This window comes from Corylus avellana, chromosome ca5, assembly GCF_901000735.1.
Source record: "Corylus avellana chromosome ca5, CavTom2PMs-1.0".
In the NCBI taxonomy this organism is placed as follows: Eukaryota; Viridiplantae; Streptophyta; class Magnoliopsida; order Fagales; family Betulaceae; genus Corylus; species Corylus avellana.
This window is the reverse complement of record NC_081545.1, coordinates 999919-1023514: the sequence shown is the minus strand read 5'-3', so window position 1 is coordinate 1023514 and position 23596 is coordinate 999919. Positions and strand designations below refer to the sequence as shown.

Sequence of the window (23596 nt, the reverse complement as noted above, 5' to 3'; positions counted from 1 at the left end):
AATGTGTGAAGAGTGAACTACTGGAGAAATGGATCATATTGATTTATGTCAACGTCCATATTCTTTCTAAAATGCAGCATTTGGTTTAAAATAATGATCTACATCTTCCTAAACACCTTAACAGCCTTCTCCAATTTCCCCAATTTACAGTTAATTATAAGCAAACATGACCGTGTTAACACTAATATTCACATAATCATTTCCTCGTACTACGCGTAAAATGGTTTTGTTTTTATTTTTTTATTTTCTTTTTGTTATGTGAACAAGCAGGAATGGTTTGTGTAGAACCAATGTGACTGTTTATATCAAATTGTAATTTCCACTGAATCTAGGGAAATGTAAATGAAATAGATGTGGGTCTTGACGAAAACAATGGGACTGACATTCGTATTTGGTACATAACAAGCAGATACACGACCTTTTCTCTCTCTCTCTATATATATATATATATACCGAATAAGAATATAATTATTTTATAATATTGACGTGACCCCTTAAGCATTTATATATACTGAATAAGTATATAATCATTTCCTCGTACCACACATAAAATGGTTTTTGTTTTTATTTTTGTTATGTGAACAAGCAGGAATAGTTTGTGTAGAAACCAATGTGATTGTTTATATCAAATTATAATTTCCTCTGAATATAGGGAAATGTAAATGAAATAGATGTGGGTCTTGACAAAATCAATAGCCCAATGGGACTGACATTCGTATTTGGTAATTGGTACATAACAAGCAGATACACGACCTTATTAGGCATATATATACCGAATAAGTAAAGTTAAAAATTATATTTTTATTTTATAATTATCTTACAATATTAATGTAACTGTTTTTACTAACTCTTAAACCAATTCTTGTTAATCAAAAAAAATTAAGAATTGATTGATATTATCATATCATCATTGTGAGATAATATATAAGAAAAAAATACAGTATATTACTTATAGCAAACAACGCCATCAAATATTATATTCTTTTAAAATTGTAAACGGTTAATAATATCAAACATTTTTCTCAAGACACTAGTGGTTAGTAAGACCTATAATTAATCAAATAATTGTAATAAATCATAGGGAAAAGTTCACATACCCTCCCTCAAATTACCACCCAATTGATAATGTCCCTCCAAAGTTTCAATTGTGGCAATGTTCCCTCCCTCCAAACTACCAAAAATTGTTAATGTTCCCACCAATGATGAGACTACCCTTAGTAAAATAAAAACAAAAAATACTAAAACTTCTAGAAAAAAACTAAAACTAAAAAAATAATAATAAATAAAAAATAAATAAAATCCAAAGGGTGGCAATGACGAGACTACCGTTAGTTTTATAGCTGTTTTAATTAAAATTTTATGTTTTAAAAAAAATTAAAGAAAATAAAAATTTTCATTTTCTAAAACAAAATTAAAAAAAAAAATAAAATAAAAGTTTGTGTTTTTTATTTTTTTTATTTTTTTTTATTTATAAATATTCATTTTTTTTTTAAAAAAAAAAATTGTTCTTTTTAAATTAAAATTTTCGTTTTTTTTTTTTAAATTAAAAAAATATTTTAATTGTTTTAATTTATAGGAACATTTTTGTCTTATTGAGAAATATATAGAAGCATTTTTATCTTTTTGCTAAGTTTGGGAGGATGTTGACAATATTTTGATAGTTTAAGGAGGATATTATCACAATTAAAAGTTTAGAGGGGTGGTAATTTGAAGAGAGTATGTGAACTTTATCCTAAACCATATGTAAAATATCACCGCTAATAATGTAGATGCTGATGAAACAGATTCTTGTAGTGACTCCAATACTCCATGTTACATTTTTTGAACCTGCCCATATAGTCCTTAAAGTACTTCACATAGTTGGATGATGGACATTAATGGAGGTTCAGCTATGATTAGAAGGAGATCAAGGGGTGTGATGAGAGAAGAAGGTATATATATATATATATATGTCATACTTTTTGACATTAATTTGGTTATGGAAATTAATGCTATGAGAAGTTCATGATAAGAAGTGGTCCTACAACAGCCAATCTTTTGAGGCTAATTAACCTATCTCAACCTCTTAATCTCCGTGCTTTCAGAACAAATTCCCTCAGAGATTTCACACCTCTCCAAGTTGTCTTCTCTCGATATGTCTGGTAATTATGGTTTATATACTGAAAGTGAACTAAGAAGTTTAGTCCAGAACTTAACTAGCCTAGAAGAACTTTTACTCTCTCGCGTCAATATCCTAAAAAACTGTTCGGTACATGAAGAATTACCAACCGAGACTTTTTTTTTTTTTTTGGGGCTAACAAACCTACAGTTCCTTGGAGTAACGTACAATCAAGATCCTATTGGTCATTTGCCTGAATTTTACTCAATCAATTCTCTTGAGGTTTTGATACTCCGGCTTACAAGTTTTTATTTTTATTTTTTAATTTATTTTTTATAGTAAACTACCAACTTCAATTGAAAAATTAAGTTATCTACATGTTTTAACTATTTGGGATTGCCATTTCTCTCGATCTATCCCACCTTCACTCGATAATCTCACACAACTAACTCTACTAGATCAGTCATAAAACACTCTTATAGGTCACATCCCTGCGTTATTTTTAGCTAACTTGACTCAACTAACTTAGCTGGACCATATTTTAGCCAATAAATTGAGTGGGATGCTAGAATTTGATATGTTTCTTAACCTCAAAAGTTTAAGTTGGTTTGCCCTAGCTACAAGACAACAATTTGGCATTGCTAACCAAGGCCAATTCAAATGATACTCCTGAACAGTTTAACATTCTAGGATTGGGTGCTTGTAACTTACATAAGTTCCCAAATTTCTTATGCAACCAAAACAAATTGAGTTGGCTTGGGTTGTGAGACAACAATATTCGAGACTTAATACCCAGATGGATGTACATAATGAAAGTACATAATCGCTTAGAGGCTCTAAGCCTTTAGGACAATTCTCTAATAGGCTTTGGACAATCTCCAATTGTTCTCCCTTGGTTATTCTAGAAAGTTTAGATCTTGGCAGTAACATGCTGCAAGGATCAGTCCCAATTCCTGAATTATTCTAATTTTCGCATCAACATTTAATTCTACAACACGATTATATTGTGGTTAACAAGTTTCCAAGTCTTTTCGTCATCCTCTAACCCAATTTTTCCAATCTTTTCTACAACACGTACGCTGTGGACACCTAACATATAAGTAGCAAGTGGAAGACATAGAAAAGCAATTAAAAGAAATGGGAAAACAAGACTTGATAAAAAGTGTGAAAGTGAAACCACCACAACAGCTAGTGATGTGAAATCAAATTGCGGTATTCAATAATGGATGCTTCTGAGCCCTTTTTTCAAATCCCATTTGGAGTCGCCAAACCTATGTAAAGCGTACGTATATCCTTCCTACCCTATAAAACCCCCTTCACTTGTAGTTCAGTTGGCCTCATCAAATTAAACAGCCAAAAACATACTAAAACATAATGGATACCTGTTTGTATCGCTTCATGTTCATGCGCTTTCTTTTTCTTCTCTCTATATTGTTCCTTGTTTTGCTCACTGCCTCTTTGTCTTCTCTGCAGCCACTTTGTCATGATGATGAGAGATCTGCTTTGTTGCAATTCAAGGATAGTTTTATCCTAAACAAGTCTGCTTCTCATCATCCTTTTGGGTATCCTAAGGATGTTGCATCATGGAGTCTAGAAGGAGGGAATAGTGATTGCTGCTCATGGGACGGGGTTGAGTGCAATGAGGAGACAGGTCATGTCATTGGCCTTGACCTCACAAGCAGCTTTCTCTATGGTTCTATTAATTCCAGCAATAGCCTCTTCCGCCTTCGTCAGCTAGAAAGGCTTAATCTTGCATATAACAACTTCAATGGCTCTCAAATCCCATTCGGAGTTGGCGATCTTTTGAGGCTAACCTATCTTAACCTCTCCTACTCTGTGTTTTCAGGACAAATCCCCTCAGAGCTTTCACATCTCTCCAAGTTGTCTTCCATCGATCTGTCTGGTAATTATGGTTTATATACTCTAAGTGACTTGAGCAATCTAGTTCAAAACTTCACTACCCTGGAAGACCTTTTGCTCCCTGACATCAATTTTTCGTCCCCTGTTTCTAAAAGTTTGGCGAATTTGTCTTCTTTGACAACCCTAAATCTAGAATATTGTGAATTGCATGGGGAATTCCCAACAAGTATTTTTCAGCTACCAAACTTGCGGGTTCTTAGGTTAGGAGGGAATTTCAATCTCACTGGTTATTTGCCCGAATTTCACTCTAATAGTTCTCTTGAGGTTTTGGAACTCAACTACGCAAGTTTTTATGGTAAACTACCAACTTCAATTGGAAACCTAAGCTCTTTACATGTTCTAAATTTTAAAGGTAACCATTTCTCTGGATCTATCCCACCTTCACTGAGTAATCTCACCCAACTCACTGTTCTAGATATGTCAGGGAACACTCTTACAAGCCACATCCCTTCTTCCTTGTTAGCTAACTTGACTCACCTAACTTTGTTAGACCTTTCATACAATAAATTGAGTGGCCACATCCCTTCTTCCTTGTTAGCTAACTTGACTCACCTAACTTTGTTAGACCTTTCATACAATAAATTGAGTGGCCACATCCCTTCTTCCTTGTTTGCTAACTTGACTCAACTAACTTCGTTAGACCTTTCATACAATAACTTGAGTGGAACGCTGGAGTTTGACATGTTTCCTAAGATCAAAAGTTTAAGTGTGCTTCTGCTATCATCCAACAATTTTACATGGCAAACCAAGGCCAATTCAAATGACACTCTTCCACAGTTGGATACTCTAAGATTGGATTTTTGCAACTTACATAAGTTCCCTGATTTTCTACGCAACCAAAACAAATTGCGTATTCTTGATCTAAGTAGCAACAATCTCCAAGGCCCAATACCCAAATGGTTTTATAATACTAGTATAGAAGCTCTTCAGTTTCTAATCCTTTCTGACAATCTTCTAATAGGCTTTGAACAATATCAAGTTGTTCTCCCATGGCCTAATTTAAAAAGCTTATTGCTTGAAAGGAACATGCTGCAAGGATCACTCCCCATTCCACAGCCATCTATCAAGTTTTATATAGTCCAAAGGAACTTGATAAGAGAAATGTCACCGTTGATTTGCAATTTGAGTTCACTTTATAAGCTTGATTTGTCCTATAACAACTTGAGTGGCAAGCTTCATCCATGTTTAGGAAACTTCAGCTCTTTGTTTACACTTCAACTACGAAGAAACAACTTTCATGGCACCATCCCAAAAACATGGGCAATGGGGAGTAGCTTAAAGATGATTGACTTGAGTGAAAACCAATTCCAAGGTCAACTACCAAGATCATTAGCTAATTGCATGATGCTAGAGTACCTTCATGTTGGTAATAATCAAATCAATGATACATTTCCCTTTTGGTTGGGAACTCTTTCTCAGTTGAAGGTCCTCATCATCCGTTCTAATGCATTCCATGGTGCAATAAAGATTCCTGAAATCAATTATACATTCCCTGAGTTGCATATCATTGATCTGTCTCATAATAGTATCTCTGGAAATTTACCCGCCGAGTATTTCCTGCATTGGATTGCCATGAAAGTTGTTGGTCCACATAGCTTATCATACATGGTGGGAGAGTTTCACATAGACGGATGGGTTGATACTTTTGATTACACAGTGACATTGGCAAACAAAGGCATAAAGTTAGATTATGAAAAAATACAAGATGAGTTAAGGGTCATTGATTTCTCATGCAATCAATTTGAAGGAGAAATTCCAGAACTTGTGGGGAGTCTTAAAGGACTTCATGTGCTAAATCTTTCCAATAATGCTCTCAATGGTCATATTCCATCATCCTTGGGGAACTTGGCACATATTGAATCAATGGACCTTTCCCAAAACAAGTTGCTTGGAGAGATACCTCCACAACTTACACAACTATTTTTCCTTGCGTCTTTTAATGTCTCCAACAACTGTCTCACGGGACCTATACCACATGGAAGTCAATTTGACACATTTCAGAATAATTCATTTGGAGGTAATCCAGGATTGTGTGGAAACCCATTATCAAAAAAATGTGGAGATTTCAACTACACTCAAAATCCACCTTCTCCCTTTGAAAACAATCGGAGCTCAGAGTCTCCATTTGACTTTGGCTGGAAAGTAGTTGTTATTGGGTATGGATGTGGATTTGTAATAGGAGTTATTATCGGGCAAACTGTGATAGCAAGGAAATATGATTGGTTTGTGAGGACTTTTGGAAAGATGTAGCAAACTCGACGAATGGTGAATTGGAGAAGGTCATAAATTTAAAATTAGTTAAATAAAATGTTTTAGATAAATTATAAATGTTTTTTTTTTTGAAGTATAAATGTTTATGTTTTTGTAAGCCTATACAAGTTTCAATGTAATATCTTAGTGTTTGTGTTTGTTAGTTTGCATGTGTCTGTGTTTTCTCCCCCTTATTTTAGACAACTTCCTTTGTTATATATTTAAAGGATCCTATGCAATATTAACCAAGAAAAAAAAAAAAAAAAAACAGAGAGAGAAACTACAGTGGGTGAGTAGAAATTTTATGCGTAAAATCTAAACAAGAGTATCTTATCCCTGTCAATCGAATTAGAATGCCTGAGGGACTTCTATATAAGAACACAAGATCAGAATGAAAGTTTTGAGAATATGTTGGGGTGGATATCCAAAAAAGAGCATATACGATTGTGTTTATATTTGATAGAAACAGAGTGTTTGTTAAGGAAGTCAAATGACCAGAAACAGTCTGAAGTAATGAGTACATAAGAAATTTAAAAGCAACTTAGTGGTAAGACCGCGTTTGTTACTTTCCATTGTTTTTTTTTCTTCTGAGAAACAGCCTAACCACTTGATCAGCAGGGGCACCTACTTTAGAAAAATTAAACCATATTAGCAAAAAAAAAAAGTTTTAGGAGATTTGTTGAATGTACACGTAGCAACATTTGATAGGGTGAGACGTGACGCATTTTGTACAGGTAACGAGTGGCCTAAGTACTGTACATGATGGAAGGACTAGTCTTATAAACTCCGAAAGCTTAAAGAACAATTTTATCACTTTCTAAAATTCAATGAATATTCTGATAAATATGATAGCCTTAAATCATTTATATATGGGCTTTACCCTAATTCTTTTTATTGGTTTTTGTAAGGAACATTATCTGTTATTGCAATTCCTATATCTTTTTCCCAACACATTTTCCTTAAGAATATTCTAAGACTTTGTCTCTTCTTCTAGCCTGATTTTTTAACAGTCTAAAACAACTTATGTTATTTTGCATTTATTTATTGTTTTAATGGGAAACAGCCTAACGTACCACTTAATCAGCAAGAGGAGCACCAACTTTAGCAAAAGCAATTTGGTGCTTAGAAAAGATACTGGTAATGGGATTAACAAAATAATAATAATAATAAAAATCATAGCAAGTAATTAATTTAATAGGAAGTGCTGACAAAAAATAAATAAATTATTGAAGTGGTGGAAGCAAACCCATCTTCACATGTTGTTCTTTATTTGCCATCAAATAAGAATAACTGCTTTATTTGAAAAGCGAAACCACATATTCTTTGGCGAGATACTCAAATTGGAACAATATTGTTTCCCCCTCATATTATTTGAAAAGTGTTAACACAAAATGGTGCTTAATTGACTTGACTTGACTTGGCCCTCACACAATATTTCCTCCAAGTAAAAAAGTAAGTGATTTTGCGAAAGGTTAGTCTTCTTTTTCATAGTTAATATATATTTTACTACTTTTTCTACTACACACTAAAAAGTGCTCATTCTGACATGGAGAATCACATGTATGTTGAAGATGGAAGAAAATGGTAGAGGAGGAACTTGTCATTAAGCTGCCTTGATTGGACTTGGTGGAGCCTTCTTTCTGTTGATATTGATTCAAAAATGGTAGAGATCTAGAAGACTTGGAAGAAGAAAGATAAGCACATCACAAGTCTTCGCTTGATCATTTGGCATACCAAATCTCAAAGTATCGGACGGTGAGGACAAATGGTAACAACATCTTATAATGGAACTGCTTGTAACAACTTGTGATCTAACATCCCTCAACACACGCAAATGACTTTGGTGGCTGGTGCACTGCATTTTAAGTCACTACCAAGTTATAGCACCTGCCTAGCTTTTTTATCATTTTCAAGCAAAAATAATTCCCTCCGCTTAAGTGCAATCTTTTTAGAATTCCCATCGGTTGTGAAAGATTACCTTCATTCAAACTTCCCATTAAAGTGATTTATATATTTGTTTATTTTATATCTTGTTGTGATTGTTAAAGTAATGATTAACATTAAATTTACCTCTTCATATTAGCTTAAGCTTTTCCGATAATTGGTAATTTAATATAGTATTAAAACCAAAAGTCATGAGATCGAACCTTGATTCCGTCAAATCTCCCCCCATTCAATTTAAATACTCCACGTGTTGGCCTGTTGGGTCTCACCTATTAAAAGGGAATGATTAAGTGATTAAATTAATCTATTCCTATCAGCTTAAGCTTTTGGGATAATTGGTAATTTAATAGTGATCTGCAATTATTTCCTTTTTTTGAAAAAAAAAAAAAATCATCCATAAGAAAAAATATCATTCAAACGCCTCCATTAAAATGTGTGGTAGGCACAACTTTGTTCCGTGAAACAAATAAATTCATAATGGGAAAATTTAATAAGCGTAATCAATAAAATGGTGACACGTGTCTAATTTGATAAGCATATATATATATATATGACTCATTGATCATTCTATCCGTGTAGGTTATGAAGAGAAGACTTGGAAAAACAAAGTTAACCAAATGACACGCGCAAACGGGAGAGAGTGGCAGCTTGACTTCGACAACGAGGGGTCATATTTGCTTGTGAAACACCTGATACAAGACTCATGTCTCTGTCATCCCTCAAACCGTTCATTTTGATTGGAGGTGCCATCTCTGATCCCTGCACACGCAAACGACTTGAAGACTTGAGAAGAAAACAAAACACAATACTCTAGATTTGTAAAGGAAAAAATTATATTGGTGGATTTGGTCAAGTTCGGGAACATTCGTATTGGTGGAATTGGTTTATGACTTGGGATATGCTATAGTACAATAAAAAGATTATTTTTGACCCATAAAAGTCTTAGGTGGCAAGCGGTCTTACGCTTATCAGTGGGTATGGCCACAGCAACTATAGATGTGGCCAATGATTTCTGTTGTGTATAAAAAATGTCACCTTGCAAACGTTCTTATTTTGCTTAATTTCAGCAGTGTATAAATTAGTTTTTTAAAAAAGAAAGTAAAATTACTTAAAACATGTCATGATGGTGGAAGTTCATGTGAAATAAGTGAGAAGACTAACATTATTCCGAAAGAAAATTAGGTGGATGGATTAATTAGTGAATGGGTCAAGTGTGGAAATGATGGATAGTTGTTGGCAAGAAGATTCAAAAATGCTTCTGGGCATTCATGCGGAAAAAGGACCTTCGTGATGCTCCCATGATTGGACTTGATTGGTTGAGCCTTCCATTCTGGCTACCCTGATTGCTATTCCTTGGCTTTTAATGTGTTCGTGAATAGTCAAGATCGACATGCTTTGGAGAAACGCCGCCAATCGTTTTCTGAAGACATTATCATTTAATGTAATCCCCTGTTGTACATAGTGTACCCAAGAGAAAGAGTTGAAAGAAGAATGATAAGCACATCGATCACAAGTCTACATAGGACCATATCTGATCATATTGGCAGAGTGGAGAGAGTGACACCTTCACTTCAACTACCACCACTTGTATTTGAGTGTACGCATCTCCTTCATCCCTCCAACACTTCATTTGGAATAGAGGCACCATATCTGATCATGATGCATAACAAATCTCAAAGTATGGGGTGGTGAGGACAAATGGTAACAGCATCTTATAATTGGACTGCTTATAATTACTTATGATCTAACATCCCTTGACACGCGCAAAACTCTCGTGGCTGGTGCATGTTGTGAGTGTACTCGTAAGTATTGAGTCTCACATTAAGAAAATTTTAAAAAAAGAAAAAAAAAAGTAATTAATATACCTAAGTGGACCATAGCCCATTAGTTTAAACTTTTTGGTTAAAGTGGTGTTCAACTATGAATACTAATATACTATGAGTAAAAAATCCTGAACCGTTTATCTCCCCCAACGGTGTATTGCACGTAAAGTCACTATGAAGGTAAAGCACTTGCCTAGCTTTTTTGTCATTTTCAAACCAAGGGAATGTTGATTCTCACCTCTTTAGAAATGAATTCACATTCGAAGCAAAAAGGATTCCCTCGGCTTAAGTGCAAATATTTTAGAATTCCCAGCAATTTTAAAAGATTACCTTGACTCGAACTTCCCATTGAAGTGATTTATTTATTTTATATCTTGCTGAGATCTGCAATTATTATGATTTAAAAAAAAAAAAAATCGATAAGAAAAAATCATTCAAACGCCATTGAAGTGCGTGGTAGGCACAACTTTGTTCTGTGAAACAAATAGCTGGCCATCCAGTAACATGTTGTTCATAAATTTGATGGATATCACCGTCTAATTTGTAAAGCATCTTTGATCCCCTCAAAGCTAGCACGTAATATCAACAGAAAGAGCATTTAAGCTCTATTTTTTTGGATGTACAACTATTTTTAAAATGATTTTTTTCTTTAGGTGTTTGGTATGGAAATTTTTAGTTAAAAGACATAAAATCGAAATTACTCATAAGGTGTGTAACAGCGTCACTTTCCTTAAGAAATTATTTGCCCCCACGAAAAATGGTATGCAAATGGATAACTGCAAATATTTTTTCAGGATACAATGGAGCCTCAGAAAACTTCTGTGGTTTAATTTCGTTTGTGCAACTTCTATAGTTTAATTGCATCTTGCACAAATGAAATTAAACCCAAACACCCTCATATCATATTTTCTATTCTATCAAGAAACAAAGACTCTGACAATTTATAAGTACAAAGAAGAGTTCTAAAGAGAATAGAATAATAAGAGATAATTATCTACTAAAACTGCCGAGAAAATTTCAAAATTAAACTGCGAATTTAACATTCATAAACTGTTATCAAATCGCTAATCCAACAAACACTTAATTCTGACCGTTAGATTAAATAATTAATTATCTAATAATAACCATTAGATCTTAATTATTTAATCTCAATCGTAAGATCAACTCAATCGTTAGATCAAAGTTGATTTGATCTTACGATTAACTTTAATTACGATCCAGTAAAGCCAACCACTGGATCGACCTAAAAAGCATCCTGTAGTCTAGATCAAACCACTAGATTGAATGATCTTAACCATTTAAAAATGAATGGTTATGATCAGATCACTCCAATGCATCGTATCAAGTGTCAAGTGTGCCATCAAGGCTAGCACGTAAATAAAGCGCCCAACAGCCCACGCCACACGTGTGTTGAATGAAGAGAGTCCCTACCGCCCACACTGTACTACAGTATACACTTATATATGTAGACACCCAACATTTCTAATAGCTTAAAATTTGTTGGGCGTTAAAAAATAGCATAAAGAATTTATGGGTGGTTTGGTGTTAGACACCTATGTCCACCCCTCCAAATGCTCGTAAGAGCTACATTGTGTTCATTAACTTGATTTTTTCTACAATACAATGGTCCTTATTTATAAGGTAATGTATAAATACAATTATAATAATCAAATCCCATTGATTTAATTACAATCCCAATATTTGATTACAATTCAACCATAAATAGAGAATATTTCAATATCAATATAATTATAGAATATACGAACATATATTCTAAGAATCCTTAGGAAGCATATGAATCACACACGTTGAAATTCTAGTGATTATCATTCAGATATTGGCTGAGGGAGGAGAATTCTTGGATCTACAAACTTCTGCAATGCTTATATCGTTACAAGGCTATAAAAGACCTTCACTTGCAATTTGTGTAGTAGTGGCAAGGAGAGAAGGAAACCGTTGCATTCATTGATTTATTTCCTTTTCTTCGTAAATTGGATATCCTATTTCTTTCGTGGGTGATATTTGGTTAATAATAGGTATCCAAATGATGGATAGTTGTAATCGGCAAGTAGAAGATTCAAACATGCTTATGGGCATTCATGTGGAAAAAGGACCTTGATGCTGACATGGATAATAACATCTACGTTGAAGATGGAAGAAAATGGTAGAGGATGAACTTATCAAGACTGAACCATGCAGACGGGTCGCCTACGGCAAATCTGACTAATCGTATTTAATTGGGAGGTTGAAGATCCAGTTGGCAGTCTTTGCAAGGAGTCCACCCACAACCAACCAAAAATCAATCTTTATAGATATTTGCTTTTGAGGATACCCACCCGCCACCAATCGTTTTCTGAAGAAATCATCATCTATATATAAGTACATGTTGTCTAACAACCAATAATTCATGACAGATCAATATCTAATCCGCGTAGTTTACCCAAGGGAAGACTTGGAAGAAGAAAGATAAACACATCATGATCGAGAAGTCTTCGCAGGACTTGGAAGGAGAGAGTGACACCTTGACTTATCTCCCTCATCCCTCCAACACTTCATTTGGATTGGAGGCGTACTAAATCCGATCATCATGAGTGACAAATTAATCTCAAAGCATCGGAGGGTGAGGACAAACGGTTACAGCATTTTATAATAGGACTGCTCATTCTAAGATTGAAGCAATATCATTTATCAATTTAGAGTATGAGAAAACTATGCTCATTCTCTCAACTTACACTCAAATGACAATATTTCCTTTCAAACTAAAAAAGTACTATTGCAATTCCTTTTTTTTTTTTTAATCTTTTTTTCCACAAGCTGATTTTGTAATAGTCTGGATTGGGCCCATAAAGAGCAAATGAAACACCATTTATTTTTTGATATTGCTATTGTTCACACTCAGTTAAAACGGTTAATGTAACGTATTTGAAGTAGTTTTTTTTTTTTAATTTTTTAATTTTTTTTTTTTATGTCAAACACTAAAAAACCAAAAAATTAAACTACTTATAACACGTTATGTCAACAATAAAATATATGTTATAAATGGGCAAAGATATTAACATTACTCCTTTTACAAAAGCATCGAGGAAATGTGAAAAATATAAGACATTATAAAAAATGCTTTAATTGAAGTGCGAAAGAAATACCTTTATAAAAAGTGTTTTAATTGAAGTGTTAAAGTAATAAAATACCTGTAATAAAAAGTGAAAGTAATACCTTTATAATAATTGCTTTAATTGATGAGGGGTAGCTCAATCGGCTGTAGACTACGCTTAATGAAACAGATGTCACTAGTTCTAATCATACGCTTGCTCTTCTTTTACTCATTCGTTTGTCTTCGATCTCTACAACCACATGGCCAGGAAACAAAGGCAACAAAAGCATGCATATGGATTAATTGATAAGTTTATTGGAGAAAATTGGTTCAATGGATGAATTTAAAGATGGTTGGCTTTTCTTTTCAAAAAAAAGAAAAAAGAAAAACGATGGTTGGCTTAGTGTAACTGAAATTAAAGTGGGATTTAAAAAAGCATACTTTAAGGTATAATTACCATATATTCGTTTATTTACAAGATAATGTGAAACGTGCTTGACTTGACTTGGCCCTCAGACAATATTTTCTCCAAGTTAGCAAACTTTTGGATTCACGAACAAAATCACTTGTGGTCTTATCGAGTTTGTTTCGGGGTAAAGTATTTTCATTGGAAGGAACAAAGTTCTTTCGCTTAGGACTACTTTTTCTACTCCATGCTCAAAAAAGTTGTACGTAAATTAGACATTAATTATTGCTTCAAATTCCGTGTGTCCACCGACAATGATTTTCTTTCACTACACTCTCAAAAGTCAAAACGAATTTTTGGTTTCGGACTTTCACTGTAATTTTATTGTGAATTATTCCAATTTTCCAACCAATATTTAATTCTACCACACAATTGTAATATGGTTAACAAGTTTTCGAGTCTTTTCGTCATCCTCTAACCCACAACACACTGTGGCCACCTACCTAACTAACTAAGTAGCAAGTGGAAGACATAGAAAAGCAATTAAAAGCAATTAAGGGGAAAACAAGACTTGATAAATTAAAGTGTGAAAGTGAAACCACCACAACGTACAGCTAGTGATGTGAAATCATGATCTTGCAGTACTCAATAATGGATGCATTTGAGTCACCCTTTTTTCAAATCCCATTTAGAGTCTCCAAACTTAAGTAAAGTGTGCATATATCCTTCCTACGCTATAAAACCCCCTTCACTTGTAGTTCAGCTGGCCTCATCAAATTAAACAGCCAAAAACATACTAAAACCTCATGGATACCTATTTGTATCGCTCCAAACTTTTTCTTCTCTCAATATTGTTCCTAGTTTTACTCACTGCCTCTTTGTCTTCTCTGCAGCCACTTTGTCATGATGATGAAAGATCTACCTTGTTGCAATTCAAGGATAGCTTTATCCTAAACAAGTCTGCTTTTGTTTCTGCTTATCCTTCTGCATATCCTAAGGTTGCATCATGGAGTCTAGAAGGAGGGAATAGTGATTGCTGCTCATGGGACGGGGTTGATTGCAATGAGGACACAGGTCATGTGATTGGCCTTGACCTCAGTAGCAGCTTTCTCTATGGTTCTATTAATTCCAACAATAGCCTCTTCCACCTTCTTCAACTTCAAAGGCTTAATCTTGCTGATAATCACTTCAACGACTCTCAAATCCCATTTGGAATTGGCAATCTTTTGAGGTTAACCTATCTGAACCTCTCCTACTCTGTGTTTTCTGGAAAAATCCCCTTAGAGCTTTCACATCTCAACAAATTGTCTTCCATCGATCTATCTCTTAATTATGGTTTATATACTCTAAGTGACTTGAGAAGTCTAGTTCAAAACTTCACTACCTTAGAAGAGCTTTTACTCCCTAACATCAATTTCTCGTCCTCTATTCCTGAAAGTTTGGCAAATTTATCATCTTTGGCAACTCTAGATCTAGAATATTGTGAATTGCATGGGGAATTCCCAACAAGAATTTTTCAGCTACCAAACCTACGGGATCTTAAGATAAGAGGGAATCCAAATCTCACTGGTCATTTGCCTGAATTTCACCTAGGCAATCCCCTTAAGGTGCTAAGTATTACACAAACAAGTTTCTTTGATTCAGTTAGATCTATCCCACTTTCATTGAGTAATCTCACCCAACTCACTTATCTAGATCTGTCAAGAAACACTCTTACAGGCCACATCTCTTCTTCCTTCTTTGCTAACCTCACTCAACTAACTTTTCTGGACCTTTCATACAATAAATTGGGTGGGACATTGGAGTTTGACATGTTTCTTAAGATCAAAAGTTTAAGTGTGCTTAGGCTATCGTCCAACAATTTGACATTGCTAACCAAGGCCAATTCAAATGATACTCTTCCACAGTTTCACACTCTAGGATTGGGTTCTTGCAAATTACGAAAGTTCCCAGATTTCTTACGCAGCCAAAACAAGTTGAGTTGGCTAGATCTAGGAGGCAACAATCTTGAAGGCCTAGTACCTAGATGGATGTATAATGCAAGTAGAGAATCTCTTCATACTATAATCCTTTCTAACAATTTTCTAATAGGCTTTGAACAATCTTTGGTTGTTCTCCCATGGTCTAATCTAACTTCTTTATCTCTAGACAATAACAGGCTGCAAGGATCACTCCCAATTCCACCACCATCTATCCGGGTGTATCAAGTTCAAAGGAACTTGATAAGAGAAATGTCACCGTTGATTTGCAATCTCAGTTCACTTTATTACCTTGATTTGTCCTATAACAACTTGAGTGGCATGCTTCACCCATGTTTAGGAAACTTCAGTTCTCATTTGTCAGTACTTCAACTACGAAGCAACAACTTCCGTGGCACCATCCCAAAGACGTGGGCAAAGCGAAGCAGGTTAAGTAAGATTGATTTAAGTGAAAACCAATTACAAGGTCAGCTACCCAGATCAATGGCTAATTGTATGATGCTAGAGTATCTTAATGTTAGTAACAATCAGATCAATGGCGCCTTTCCCTCCTGGTTGGTTTGCAATCTGAGTTCACTTGAAGTACTTGATTTGTCCTATAACAACTTGAGTGGAAAGCTTCATCCATGTTTAGGAAACTTAAGTTCTCCTTTGTCAGTACTTCAACTACGAAGCAACAACATTCGTGGCACGATCCCAAAAACATGGGCAATGGGGAACAACTTAACGATGATTGACTTAAGTCAAAACCAATTCCAAGGTCAGTTACCAAGATCCATGGCCAACTGTCTAATGCTTGAGTATCTTCATGTTGGTAACAATCAGATCATTGATACCTTTCCCTTTTGGTTGGGAACTCTTTCTCGGTTGAAGGTTCTCGTTCTCCGTTCTAATGCGTTCCAAGGTTCAATAAAGAGTTTTGAAATCAACGATACATTCACTGAGTTGCATATCATTGATCTCTCTCGAAATAATTTCTCTGGAAATTTGCCCACAGAGTATTTCCGACATTGGAATGCCATGAACGTTGTTGGTGCAAATGAATTGAAATACATGGAGGTGAATTCTAGAAGAGACGGGTTTGGTAGCTCTATCCAATGCACAATCACAATTACAAACAAAGGCACAACGTTGAAGTATGAGAAAATCTTAGATGTGTTTAGGGTCATTGATCTCTCAGGTAATAGATTTGATGGCGACATTCCAGAACTTGTGGGGAGTCTTAAAGGACTTCATTCGCTAAATCTATCCAATAATGCTCTCACTGGTTATATCCTACCATCTTTAGGGAACTTGACAAACCTAGAATCAATGGACCTTTCCCAAAACAAGTTATTTGGAGAGATACCTGCACAATTAACCCAACTCTTTTCTCTTGAATATTTCAATGTCTCCAACAACCGTCTCACAGGAGCTATACCACGTGGAAGTCAATTCTACACATTTCAATCTAATTCATTTGGAGGTAATCCAGGATTGTGTGGAAGCCCGCTATCAAAGAAATGTGGAGATTTCAATTACACTCCAACTCCACCTTATCCCTTCGAAGAGAATCAAAGCTCCTCGTCTCCATTTGAATTTGGGTGGAAAGTAGTTGCCATAGGATATGGATGTGGATTTGTTATAGGAGTTGTTATTGGGAAAATTGTTATTACAAGGAAGTATGGTTGGTTTGTGAAGATTTTTGGAAAGATGTAGCAAACTCAAAAAATGGTGACTGGAGAAGGCCATAAATTTGAATTTAGTTAAATAAAATGTTTTAGAAAAGTATAAATGTCTATGTTTCTAGCATGATTATAGGGTGCTTGATGGAATTGTAAGCGTATACAAATTTCAATGTAATATCTTACTATTTGTGTGTGAGTTTGCATCCGTTGTGTATGTTTTTGTTTTCTTTGCTTATATTAAACAATCTTGTTTGTTTGTTTTTCTAGTTTGTGTCGTGTAAATTAGAAACCATTGATGAATGAATCAGCAAAGTGTGTAAAGGTAAACCTTCAACAAGCTGATTAGAACCCACGTATGAGAAACACTCTCGCCAACCCTGTTATTCTTTATCGTCTTTTTCAATTGGAAACTTCTATAAAAATAACACATGACTGCCTCTCTCTCTGTCTCTATCTCTATTGAAAAGTGTATAGTTTTCAGAGTTGATTTGCTCTTTCTTCTGTCTAAAGTTGTTAATTGTTTTGTTTGATGTAAATTGTAATTGTTCTTTAGTTTATAATGTGTGGTGTAGGTTGATTGTTAGCCGTGGGAGATTTTGGTGTTTGTCTTGAACCTTCAAATTAGGAATTTGTAAGGTGCTTTTTTGGCATCTACAAATGAAAAGACGAACTTACAATAGAAAAGTCAAATCTCGGTCAGTGAATAGCAGAGCACTTTCCTAGAAACTGAATTCCATCTTTCTTGCACATGATGTTCCTCCATTTTTTTTTTTTGGGAAAAACATGTATTTCCGGGAAAGTAATCTAATAAATAAATAAATAAGGTCAAACTAATTCATAGTATTGGAGATCAAAGGGAAATTTCCAAACATGGGAATTGTGGGACATTCATGAAGGAATTTCTGCAGTCCGAAAGAAGTCTAACATGAGAATTGTGGGACATTCATACATGCATTCCTGCAGAACAATAGATTTGAAGGAGAAATTCCATATCTTTTAGACAGTCAAAGAGGACTTCATTTGCTCAATCTTTCCAACAATGCTGTTATTCATATTCCATAGACCTTTCTCGAAACAAGTTGTTCGGAATGATACCCCACAACTAGCTGAGCTCAATTTTCTTTCATCTTTTGGAAATTTGTGAGTATTAAGAAGAATAGTTGGTTCATGAAGACTTTTGGAAAGAGGCAACAAACTCCAAGAAGGGTGAATCGGAGGATGTAATTATAGAATTTAAGTTATTTGGATGAAATGTTTGCAAAAAATAAAATAAAATGTATATTTTCATATGCTTCGAGCATTATTGTATGTACTTGAAAGAATTGGTAGCCTACCCAAAATTCAACAGATCTGTATCTTATAATTTTTGTGTGCGTGCCACAGAGTGAGTATGTGTTTTTCCTTAAAAATCGACAGAACGGAAAACAGATAAAATGGTTTTCTCTTTAGTTTGTGTAAGAAGCAGAAAAAAGCTTGGTATATATATAACAAATCTGATTGTTTATATCACATTATTGACTTCATATATATTCAGCCAAATGGAAGTGGGTCTCAATGAAATCAATGGTGTCAACCTTCGTCGAATGCAGAGACCAAAGAAAATGGAGCTCTTGATTTGAGTCCATTTGGCTCTGCTTCTGATGAGCTCTAACGCTTCAGCGAAGCATTATCACAAAAACAATCCAGCATCACATAAAAAGCTCCGCCAGACATCCTTGATTTAACTAACTGATCATCAGATTATATAAATACTAAAAGTAAAAAACAAAAAAAAATCCTTTTGGGAGATCAAATATTTATTTCTTAAGCAATCTCTTTTCTGCTTGGGTATGGTGTCATAAAATTTTGAAATCCGTCTTTACCCCATGCCATTTTATCTACCACTTAGTTTTGCAGAATGTAAGAATAAATAGTAAATCTCATGTGAAGGTTGTTTATGTTTGTATTGATCCTTTTATTAAAATAATAATAATGATAATAATTATTAGAAGGTGGAGATCAAAAGTATACACCATCTCCAAACCCTCGAAAATTGATTGAGGAGCTTAATTGTTTGCATCTACAGATCAAACATGGAAATTTTGGGTCCCAACAATTAATAAATATCTTGCGAAAATTGTTGCAAGTTTGTGTGGTAGTGGCAAGGAGAGAAGGGAACCGTTCAGTTCATTGATTTATTTCACTTTCTTCGTAAATTGGATATGCCATTTCTTTTGTGGGTGATATTGTATTGGGTATATTAGGTTAATGGGCTTTTGGCCTTGGTAGGTTAGTGGGCCTTTGACCTTTGACTTGTAATGGGTCATACCATATTATAGTTGGTATGATCCATAGGCTTATAGTTTTGATTAGTTGTTGTAAGGTCTTTATAAACAAGACCCAAAAAGCTGAACTCTCTGGATGTTAATAAAGGAGAAGTTATGGCAACTTTAACAGGAGTGGATCTTGCCACATCCAATAATGCTGGAATGTGACTCTTTGGTTATAATTATGGCTATCAATTAGCCATCTCTTCTCTCAGATTAGACCTTTACTCTTTATCATTTTTGACATACAACTGAAACTTCAGCATTTTCAAGATTGGAATGCTGCAAAAGTTTCAAGAAGTGCAAACTTTCGTGCACACCACCTCACCAAATAGGCCGTTACCAACCTCGTGTTTGGGAGCATTCCCAATACTACCCTCATCTTCTCTTTTATTGGGATCAATAGTGGGAAGGACCCCCAATATAAGCCTTCCCTTTGTTTTGTATTTGCGTGGAAAAAAAAACAAAAAACAAAAAAACCAAGAGAAGTATTAGGCATTTAAGACCCCAAAAAAAAAAAAAAAAAAAAAGGTTACGTTCTTTTCATTATCTGTGTATTTATTTTTTAAATTTGGTTTTTGGACGTTCACTGTAATTTGATTGTAAATTATTCCAATTTTCCAATCATTCAATTCTACAACGTACACAATACTGTGGTTAACAAGTTTCCGAGACGTTTCGTCATCCTCTAACCCAATTTTCCCGATCTTTTCTACGGCACAGTGGAAGACATAGAAAAGCAAAAGCAATGGTATTATTAACCGTTTACAATTTTAAGAGAATATAATATTTGATGGGGCTGTTTGCTATCAATTGTTAGTAAAAACAAAAAACTCATACACATGCAAACTCACACAAATGGTGAGATATTACATTTAAATTTTTATAAGCTTACAATTCCATCAAGCACCATACGTACAATAATGCTAAAACTTAAACATTTATACTTCCTCTAAAACAATAAATTTAACTAAATTTAAATTTATGACTTCCAATTCACCCCTCTTGAAGTTTGCTACATCCTTCCAAAAATCTTCACAAACCAATCATATTTCCTTGTAATCAGAATTTGCCCAATAACAACTCCTATTACAAATCCACATCCATACCCTATGACAACTACTTTCCAACCAAATTCAAATGGGGACCCTGAGTTTTGACTCTCTTCAAAGGGAGAAGGTGAGGTTGGAGTGTACTTGTAACCTCCACATTTCTTTGATAAAGGGTTCCCACACAGTCCTACATTACCCCCAAATGAACTATTCTGAAATGTGTCAAATTGATTTCCATGTGGTATAGGTCCTGTGAGACGATTGTTGGAAACATTAAAGGATGCAAGGAAAAAGAGTTGTACTAGTTGTTGAGGTATCTCTCCAAGCAAATTGTTTTGGGAAAGGTCCATTGATTCTATATCCGCCAAGTTCCCTAAAGATGATGGGATATGACCAGTGAGAACATTATTGGAAAAATTTAACAAATGAAGTCCTTCAAGACTCCCCACAAGTTCTGGAATTTCTCCTCTAAATCTATTGCTTGAGAAATCAATGACCGTGAGCGCATTTTGGAGTTTCTCGTACTCCAAATCTACGCCTTTGTTTGTCATTTTAATTGTGTATTGGACATTTGAAGCCGACCCGTATCCACCAAAAGATAAATCCATGTATTTCGACCTTTTTTCACCAACAACTTTCATGGCATTCCAATGTAGGAAATACTCCGCAGGCATATTTCCAGAGAAACTATTATGAGAGAGATCAAGGATATGCAACTCGGGGAATGTATAATTGGTTTCAGGACTCTTTATTCGACCATGAAATCCATTAGAACGAAGGACAAGAACCTTCAACTGAGAAAGAGTTCCCAACCAGAAGGGAAATGTGTCATTCATTTGATTGTTACCAACATGAAGATATTCTAGCAGCGTACAGTTTGCCATGGATCTTGGTAGCTGACCTTGGAATTGGTTCTCACTTAAGTCAATCAAGCTTAACTTGCTTCCCTTTGCCCATGTATTTGGGATGGTACCACTGAAGTTGTTTCTTCGCAGTTTAAGAAATAACAAAGAATTGAAGTTTACTAAACACGGATGAAGCATACCAGACAAGTTGTTATACGATAAATCAAGTATACGAAGTGAACTCAAACTGCAAATCAATGGCGACATTTCTCTTATCAAGTTCCACTGGACTTGATAAATCTTGATAGATGATTGTGGAATGGGGAGTGATCCTTGCAGCCTATTACGTTCAAGTAATAAAACTTCTAACTTAGACCATGGGAGAACAATTGGAGATTGTTCAAAGCCTATTAGAGAATTGTCAGAAAGTAATATAGCTGAAAGAGTTTCTATACTTGCATTATACATCCATTTGGGTATTAAGCCGGTAAGATTGTTGTGTTGCAGCTCAAGCCAAACCAATTTGTTTTGGTTACGTAAGAAATCTGGAAACTTCCGTAAAGGTCCAGATAAACTTCCGTAAAGGTCCTAGAGTGTGAAACTGTGGAAGAGTATCATTTGAATTGGCCTTGGTCAACAATGTCAAATTGTTGGATGATAGAATAAGCGCACTTAAACTTTTCATCTTAAGAAACATGTCAAACTCTAGCACCCCAACCAATTTATTAAATGAGAGGTCCAGATAAATTAGTTGAGTCATGCTAGTTAACAAGGAAGAAGGGATGTGACCTGTAAGATTGTTCTCTGACAGATCCAGATCAGTGAGTTGAGTGAGATTACTCAGTGAAGGTGGGATAGATCCAGAGAAAAGGCATTTCCGAAAATCTAAAAAATATAAAGAAATTAGCTTTCCAATTGAAGCTGGTAGTTTACCATAAAAACGGGTGTCCCTGAGTGTTAAAACCTTAAGAGAACTGTTGGAGTGAAATTCGGGCAAATGACCAATGAGATTTTCATTGTATGCTACACTAAGAAACTGTAGATTTGGTAGAAAAAAAATTTCGGCTGGAACTTCTCCATGTAACAAGGAGTATTGTAGATCCAAAGTTGCCAAAGAAGATAAATTTGCCAGGCTTTTAGGCATTTGTCCAGAAAAAAAGGAATCAGAAAGGTTGAGATAGGTTAACCTCGAAAGATTGCCAACTCCAAATGGGATTTGAGAGCCGTAGAAGTCATTATCAGCAAAATTAAGCCTTTGAAGATGAAGAAGGCGGAAGAGGCCGCTGGTAGAGTTGATAGAACCACAGAGACAGCTGCTACTGAGATCAAGGCCGATCACATGACCTTTGTCCTCATTGCACTCAACCCCATCCCATGAGCAGCAATCATTGCTCCCTTCTTTTAGAGCCCATGATGCAACCTTAGGATAAGCAGAAGGATCAAAAGAAGCAGAGCAGTCAATGATAAAACCATCCTTGAATTGCAACAAGGCTGATTTCTCATCTTCGAGACAAAGTGGCTGCTGAGAAGACAGAGAAACAGTGAGTAAAACAAAGAACAACGAGAGAAGAAAAAGGAAGTGTATGAATATGAACTGATACAAATAGTTGTCCACCATCTTTTACTGCTCTTTTGATAAAGAAAGAACTACAAGTGAAGGGCTTTTATAAGCGTTGCTTTTTCACTTATTGTTGATGAAAATCATGTGTAGTCGGTGGAAACGCGGTTTGAAGCAATTATTAACTTTTAACCTCATCTGGAAGCTGGACCACCTGTCTTTTTTGCGTAAGACTTTTCTGAGTTTGGAGTAGAAAAGGTACTCCTAAGCGAAAGCACCTTCTTCCTTCCTATGAAAATATCATACAAAGAGACGTACGGGCTAACGCCCCATGTGCTTTTGTTCAAGGATCCAAAATGCCTTGTAATTTCCAGAAAATATTGTATGAGGGCCAAGTCAACAAGAGAGAGACGTAAAGAGAACCATTTTGTGTTATCTTGTAAATAAATGATGACTGCTTGTATTAATGGTAATTATACAAGGCCAACCATCTTTATATTCATCCATCGAACCTATTTTCTGCAATAATTAAAGTAATCAATTAATCCATATGCATGTTTCTGTTGCCTTCGTTTCCAGTGTGTGTGTGTGTGTGTGTTTGTGTTTTCTTCTTTTTCTCTATTCGTTAAGATTTGAATGTGCAATCTCTAGACATGA

General features: G+C 35.0%; 4 protein-coding genes across 4 annotated transcripts; 2 read left to right on the top strand and 2 right to left on the bottom strand.

The window, feature by feature from the left end:
• The first annotated feature begins 3346 nt into the window (after nt 1-3346).
• On the top strand, nt 3347-6268 carry LOC132180620 (receptor-like protein 7). Its single transcript, XM_059593509.1, has one exon. It carries the CDS (start codon nt 3473-3475, stop codon nt 6266-6268), a length of 2796 nt encoding a protein of 931 aa, XP_059449492.1. The 5' UTR covers nt 3347-3472.
• An 8070-nt stretch (nt 6269-14338) lies between these two features.
• Nucleotides 14339-17209, top strand: LOC132180619 (receptor-like protein 7). The gene has a single exon (XM_059593508.1). The coding sequence runs from the start codon at nt 14339-14341 to the stop codon at nt 17207-17209; it is 2871 nt and encodes a 956-aa protein (XP_059449491.1).
• A 3290-nt stretch (nt 17210-20499) lies between these two features.
• On the bottom strand, nt 20500-21849 carry LOC132180618 (receptor-like protein 33). Its single transcript, XM_059593507.1, has one exon. It carries the CDS (start codon nt 21847-21849, stop codon nt 20500-20502), a length of 1350 nt encoding a protein of 449 aa, XP_059449490.1.
• A 64-nt stretch (nt 21850-21913) lies between these two features.
• On the bottom strand, nt 21914-22999 carry LOC132180617 (receptor-like protein 7). The gene has a single exon (XM_059593506.1). The coding sequence runs from the start codon at nt 22997-22999 to the stop codon at nt 21914-21916; it is 1086 nt and encodes a 361-aa protein (XP_059449489.1).
• Nucleotides 23000-23596: the final 597 nt, after the last annotated feature.

What these genes read in the sequence shown, in the direction of transcription:
- LOC132180618 (XM_059593507.1), bottom strand. Translation starts at nt 21,849, where the DNA reads ATGTATAATGCAAGTATAGAAACTCTTTCAGCTATATTACTTTCTGAC.
- LOC132180619 (XM_059593508.1), top strand. Translation starts at nt 14,339, where the DNA reads ATGGATACCTATTTGTATCGCTCCAAACTTTTTCTTCTCTCAATATTG.
- LOC132180620 (XM_059593509.1), top strand. Translation starts at nt 3,473, where the DNA reads ATGGATACCTGTTTGTATCGCTTCATGTTCATGCGCTTTCTTTTTCTT.
- LOC132180617 (XM_059593506.1), bottom strand. Translation starts at nt 22,999, where the DNA reads ATGGTGGACAACTATTTGTATCAGTTCATATTCATACACTTCCTTTTT.